This window comes from Marmota monax, unplaced genomic scaffold (genome assembly GCF_021218885.2).
Source record: "Marmota monax isolate L192 unplaced genomic scaffold, Marmota_monax_Labrador192_F-V1.1 WCK01_AAM20220418_F8-fsc00002, whole genome shotgun sequence".
Classification (NCBI taxonomy): Eukaryota; Metazoa; Chordata; class Mammalia; order Rodentia; family Sciuridae; genus Marmota; species Marmota monax.
Genome location: NW_026693571.1, coordinates 5408929 through 5416142, shown reverse-complemented (window position 1 = coordinate 5416142; position 7214 = coordinate 5408929). Strand labels below are relative to the sequence as shown.

Sequence of the window (7214 nt, the reverse complement as noted above, 5' to 3'; positions counted from 1 at the left end):
ATGATGATGTTGGCATTGAGAATTTTGCATGCAACAGGATGATCACACTTTAGTTTAATTAGTTAAATACATTTGACTGAAGCGGTGAGTCTAGAATTGAAGCTATCCTGGTAAAAAGTGGTAAGGGTATAGGCTATAATCTACGTGGATTTTTATTTTCTTATTTTTCTTTTATTTTTTTAAATTCTTTTTGTATGTACATGACAGTACTGTGTATTTTAACATTATATATACATGGAGTATAACTTGTTCTAATTAGGATCCCATTCTTATGGTTGTACATATTGAGGAGTTTCATTGGTTTTGTATTTATATATAAACATAAGAAAGTTATGTCTGATTCCTTCTACTGTCTTTCCTATTCCTATGCCCCCTCCCTTCCCTTTATTCCCCTTTGTTTACATGGATTTTTAAATTCAACAAAGGTTACGTAAAACTTCTCTATTAACAATGAACTGAAAAATACCAAGTGTGTAACTAAACATGTTTAGTTTAGATTGAAAAAAAATCTACATTGCATTTTTCATTTTTGTAATGTTCTTGAGTAACCTTCTTAAACTCAGAGAAAAACAAAATAAATCCCAGGGTTCTGAGGGAAACTTTCTTTCTAATTTGACACTGTAGATTTGTGATGAACTATTTTTTCAGCATTTTTAATGTGATAGAACTCACTCTTTAAAAACATGTTTATGAACATATTTAAGAGGAAGTAAGAACCCTGCTAACTTACGCAGCTTGTTTGCAAAGATCTATCTTACTGAGTTCTATAAAACTGCCCAGCAAAATCAGTTTGGGAATAAGATTATTTCCAGGTGGAAGTCATATAATTATGGGATGTAGAAAGCTATGGCAGGAGATGGGTTCCAAAATGTTACAAGTTTATCAGTGGGGCTAATATTCAGGAAAGAAAGAGCACAAGGGTCCTTACCTTGGCAAAGAGCTCCTGGATACCAATAGAGTTTGTCGTGTGTCACAATGGTCCTTTCATCTTCCTGGTGAGTCTGCCAGAGAAACAAGACTGAACAAAGCCAGCCCATAGAGGCAGAAAGCATGATGCAATGTGCCAAGTAATTCTTTTATCCTCCCTGCCCCCACAATCTAATTATCTAAATAGATGGTCATCTTGGATTCTCACCTCAAGTTAGGTGTATGTTCAAATGTTAACAACTTCTATGTCCTAGAAGCAAGAAACTGCAGACTTGGAAGGGACCTGAAGCAATCATCTAGTCTAACTCCTAAAGAGATAGATAGATAGATAAATAGATAGAGAATTGAAGACTAAATTTGATAAAGGTTACATAAGTCCACACAGGTAAATTAATGGTAGAACCAAATCCTGGTATTAGTAACACCTTGCTAAGAGAGCTTTAGAAAACTCCACTATCAAGAGCCGTGATCTCACTCTGTAGCTGTGATCTCTTTTATGTTACCTTTGCAGAATTTAAATTACGGAACTGAGACAGTTACTTCTTCTCCAAGGTGTTAGTTTCCTGATGATTCTGTAATCATTACTTCTTACTTAAAAGGTGAAGTTTAGAACAGCAGTGAATGGATTTCAGATTTGCTGTTTTAAGGACTTAAGCAGCAACTTGCAAAAGATTACAGCTGAGAAGCCAGCCTTTGTTCCCAGTCCTTAATGGCTTTTCTCTAGCGATGGATTTGAAACAGCAATACAGACCCAGTCCTGACAGTAAATGCCTGGGAATTTAAGAAGATATTGCAAATATGCCACATCATGGGGTGTTTGAATTTCACCTTCTAAGTCGTAGATCAAGTTCATGTATCCTGCTCTAAGTGTGGTCAAACATGCAAATATTTGCTTTCTGAGTCATTTGCCCTAATGACTTTGAAGCATTTTTGAGGAACAGTGGTGACATTGTTCTGCCCTGGCAGAAAACATACCCCTTGTCAGATGTCCACAGAGATCCCAACCATCTACAGGCTTATTATTAAGACATGAGTGCTGCACAGCATTTGGTAACCTTGGCTTCAACTTGACAATATGTTATGTATATAAGTTATCACTTTGCCCAAGCTTTTGTGACAAACCTGTCTGGATCTTATCTGTTAGTTAACCACTGGGAGGGAGAACAAGAATTGTTTTAACTTTTTTTTTTTCTTTTTTTGATACTGGGAATTAAATTCAGGGCTTCCACATGCTGGGCAAGTGCTCTACCATTGAGCTACACCCCCTGACCTAGGATTGTTCTAACTTCTGAAGTGCCCATGGACCCTCACACTTTTGCATTTGATTAGGAAGTATTAGATCATTGGCAAAGTTTGGAGTGATCATAGCTAGGAAGCTTTTCACTGGAAATTCTGTTTTCATAGTTACTGATATCTTCTGAATTTTTCATTTAAATCTGTTCAATCAGAAAATAGAAAATTTCAGCCATCCTAGGAGTGCCAGGGTTTGTATTTTTCCCCCTTTGCCCAATCTGGTTCAGCACTGAGCAGCAAGGTTTGGGGACCATCACATGGTATATTTTGGATAGCCCTAAAGATAGGAGTATGAATAGTATATTCAAGTTTCTCTGGAGAAAGTATGAGAAAATTTCCCTGAAATGAAGAAAGGAGAGATGGGCAGAACGAGCATAATGGCCAGTTATTTATAAAACAAGTATTTTTCTAGCCAGACAGGGTGGTGCACACCTATAATCCCAGTGGCATGGGAGGTTGAGATAGGAGGATCATGAGTTCAAGGCCAGGCTCAGCAACTTAGCAAGGCACTAAGCAACTCAGTGAGACCCTGTCTCTAAATAAAGATAAAAAAGGACTGGGATGTGGCTTAGTAGTTAAGCACCCCTGGGTTCAATCCCCTCTATCCTCCCCCTCCAAAAAAAAAAAAAAATCCTTCTAGGAGTTGCGAGCCTATCACTTTTTTGGTTCATAGTGTCAGTTTTTTTTTCTTTCTTAATAAAGCATTATAATTTCTTTTCTAGGAAAAGTTATCTTGAACAGTGTCAAACACTAAAAGGAGTCTTTGTTTTAAATCAGTAAAGGGAGTTAAAATTTGTCATGCTTAAAGATGTTTAAAATAATTAAATGGTTATTGTTAATGCATAAGAGAGAGAAGCTCAGACCAGCATAGTCCAGATAAATATTGATGTTATGAATTGTACATCTATCTGCAGCTGCTTTTGTTCATTTATTTAGCAAACATTTAGTCCTAGTGTGTGTAGTTAGATCTATGAGGAAGTCAGTGAGAGAGACCAGACATATCATGCAAAAAGAGGAGCTGATAATAGTCCAACTTTACCACTAAGGTACACCCCAGTCCTTTTTATTTTTTGAGACAGAGTCTGGTTCAATTGCTGAGGTTCCCCCTAAATTGCCAAAGCTGGCTTCAAATTTGTGATCTTCCTGCCTTGGCCTCTGAGTCACTGGGATTATGACGCCTGCCACCTTGCCTGGAGAGTCCCAACCTTCATCAAAAAGACATTAGAAAAAATTTAGGGATTAATATAGAGGTGATGCAGACTTTTAGGGGAAAGTGAATTTTAAGATGAACTTTGAAGGAGACAATGAACAAAGATGGTGGAGGAGGGGAGGTGCATGCTTGACTAAAAAAGAAGCAAAATCAAAGGCGTGGAGGTAGAATGGGTAATGTATTAATGAGACAGAGAGAGGCAACAATTCATGCATAGCAGAATTATTCATCTAGCACCTAGAGACATTTCTCTAATCTGCAGTGGTTAAATATCTCTTTTACATGTGTCAGTACGGAGTTTCAGATCTCAGTTCCATGAAGATGTAGGGAATTTGCTTCTAGCATCTTAAGTTATGTAAGTGCGTGTTAAGGATTCTGTCAAATGTTGTATTGTTATGCTTTAGAGATGGTAAATTAACTCTGAAAGTATAAGGGAAGTGCAGCTGGAAAAATGTCAGTTTATGCTGTGAATAAAATAGCTCACATATGTTCAAGAAGCAGCACCCACTATTAGAGTTTGTGGACAATAGACCTTCTCTAATCTGTAAGAACCTTGGAGAAGAAGAGAGGAGAGTAAAACCACATCTTTCTAGAAAAGTTTGTAAACATATATCATTAAGCATCAGAGCTTAGGTAATTCCTACATCACACAGATGAAGGATATGGAACATTTGATGAGAAATCACCATGTTATGACAAATTGAGAGCTTCTTCTATATACAATGATCTAGGCAATGTGAAAGGTTTTGCTTCATCCATCTCAGCCAACAGCCTGATCTTATTGCTGGTATGGAAGCATTGTCTTTATGCATACTTTTACTTAATGTTTAACATCCAAAATGTTTAGATTATGCTCCTCTTGGATATGAAAGGAGAATTTGTTCCTTCCCTTGTTGTGATAATATTGTTGGCCCAGTCAGTAATTTTTTTTTTTAAAGATGGTTTAAACAGATGCCTGAGAAGTAAAAATAATCCCACTAAATACTGGTGATGCCTCTCAGAAACTGGAGGGTGGGGATAGGATCTTTATAGTAAGTCACATACCCTAGGATCCTAAACACTAGAATAGATACTCAAAACCAGATTGGTTAAAAAGCAGCTTGAGATCCTATAGAAACCAACCCAAATATGCCATTCTCCTTCAAATTTGTCGACCTTTATGAACTCAAATCCTGAGAATGGAATTTCAGGAATGTTATTTTTAATTTTATTTTTAAAAACAACAAATTGTTTTTAGTTTTCTAAAAATAATTACAGGACTGTGTGTATATGTGTATGTGTGTGTGTGTGTGTGTGTGTGTGTGTGTGTGTGTGTGGTGTAGGGGAGTGTGGTTCAATGGTAAAATGCTTGCTTAGCATCTGAAAGACCTGCAAAGATATAAATGCCAAATTACAAAGGTAATTTTAGGTGATCAAATGTATTATGATTAATGTCTAAACTTTCACATACTATTTTCTTCAAATGATTGCTTTCAATTCATTTCTTAATCACTCAGTAGTTAATATATAACACATGGATGGATGATACAAAAATCTAAGTCTGGATCCTAGTAGTTTTAAGCTATTTGAAAGAGAAGATATATCTATATATATCTATATATATCTATATCTATCTATCTATCTCTCTCTATATATATATCCACATACATACACACACACACAATAAATAACAAATGTGAAAGGACAGGACTAATATTCAAATAAAGTTTTATAGGACCCATAGCAGCCTATAATAAAACCTGATTTCTACCACAGTTGGCTTCCTTAGTATAGTGTGTATTTGATGGGCTCATCTCAGTGGGAACCAATTTCTTTCAAAAATCTATAATATGATTCCATTGTATGGTGTTGAAAGCCATCTTAATTATTTTTGTAAGGTTAGGAAATGTTTTTAAAATATTAAAAGTTTTAAAGTGAAAATGTTCTCTGTTTTGTGACCCTTATGAATAATGACAAATTGCATATGATTTATAATATCAAAAATCTCACTGGTACAAAGGCGCAGGCTTGTAATACTAGCAACTCTGGAGGCTAAGGCAGGAGAATTCCAAGTTCAAAATCAATCTTAGCAACTTAGGGAGACCCTGTCTCAAAGAAATAAAAAGGATGGGGCTATAGCTTAGTAGTAAAGAGTCTGGGTTTCAATCTGTAGTACTGGGCCTGGGGGTGGGGGGAGAAAGAAAGGAAAGGAAACCTCCATACCAGGTATAAATGAGCTATATTAACTGATATATTTACAATGAATATTAAATGCTAAAAGGATGGCTAACTGATTTCTGTAAATGATAATGAAAAAGAGTACATGTCAAGTATGTGAATGCAACTTAAAACAACTAAAAATGATTTTTTAACTGTAATACTAAGAAAGGAAGGTTATTCACAGACTTAGTATTCTGTGAAAGTTAGAGCAGCAGAGAGGAAAATCAAAGGATTCAAAGGAATTTATTGAGTAATGCAAAAATTCTCTTATGCAGAGACATTTTACACAGCAGGAACTTAAGTCCATGTGTGAGGCAGGCTGCTAGCATAGTAAAAAACAAAACAACACCGCCCCCTCCCCTGCTCTCCTTCTCCCTCACCCCCCTCACTCCATTGACATGCATAGCTGGCCTGGTAGGTGTAAAAATAGACTGGCAGTGCCTGAACTGGAAATGGTCACTGAAGGCAGCCTGCAGTTGCTGGGGTTGTGAGTTCTCTGACTCCGTCAAGCCTGCCAGCAGATGGGGAAGACTGGTGAGGGGCGTGTAGGGGAACTGAGCAGAGGAGCCAAGGATCATCTGGATGAATTGTCCACGTTAGTGTACCCCTGGGAGCCCTGGACAGAGTGCAGAGGGCTAGGACGGGCCCACTGACAGCTGAAGCCCCAGAGCTGAGATGGGGAATGCAGCTCTCTGCTCGTCCTGCCATGCGGATAAGAGTGTCAGAGCCCAAGGCAACATGCAGGACTTGGACAGAACTCCAGACTACTATGGCTATAACAGTGAGGACGTCAAAGAACCTGGGGTACGGGTAAGTTTTAGGTCACAGAGGAGGGAGCAGGGAGGATGGTGGCATGGGAATCAACAGTGGAGCCCATTGGTCAAATCTCTCAACTTCCTGGAAGGAAGTTTTGGAAGAAAAACCAATGTGATCAACCACCTGACTGCCTCTGATTCAGCGGCACACTGTTGTTCCCTCTTAATACTACCCAGAGCCACGTGTTGGTTGCTTCTTAGCTATCACTCACTATGAACTGGCATTTGGGGATGAGCAATGACAGTGTCTGTTTAATTTGGAGCTTTGTCCAAAGCTGAACCTGTATATTATTATATTATAGAGTGATGCTCAGCAGTATTGCAGAAACTCACTCATATCCAGGCTGCCAAATTCTTTTGCTTATTTATGTATTCATGTACAGTTTGTTTTTCACTAGATCACACAGTAATTTTAAGCATGTGCTTAGAATCCCAGTTTCAGCCTATAAGGACATTTTACTTCTAGTATTTCAATGAGAAGACCTTTAAGTACCATTCCGATTATGATAGTGACAGTTTGTGAAAAGGCTTGAAAGTTCAGTAATCAAATATTTAAAATCATATTTCAAATTTTTAATAATTCACTAGTATGACACATTCCTAAAAATGAAAACAAAGGTTTATTGTGATTTTTTAAAAAAGTTTTGCCTAGGAATTTCTTTCTGACATAGGTTGATTTTTAGATTTGCTGGATAATAAAAGTTTATCTTTGATCTGTCTGATCTAGCCTCTTGACCTTATTGCAAGTTGATGTATTTCAGACAGAAATC

The 7214-nt window shown here is 37.3% G+C and overlaps 1 protein-coding gene across 14 annotated transcripts in view; it reads left to right on the top strand.

Annotated features, from left to right (window-relative positions):
- Positions 1 to 5677: 5677 nt before the first annotated feature.
- Ank2 (ankyrin 2) overlaps positions 5678 to 7214 on the top strand; it is a 234482-nt gene continuing 232945 nt past the window's right edge. For 5 of the 14 annotated variants that reach the window (XM_046458787.2, XM_046458785.2, XM_046458779.2 and 2 more), the window contains exon 1: positions 6066 to 6439. In XM_046458787.2, the coding sequence (XP_046314743.1) occupies positions 6305 to 6439 (135 nt within the window). In that variant the 5' untranslated portion in view covers positions 6066 to 6304. Of the gene's footprint in view, positions 6440 to 7214 lie in introns of all 14 variants that reach the window. The other 9 variants (XM_046458782.2, XM_058583760.1, XM_058583758.1 and 6 more) reach the window with 6 other exon arrangements.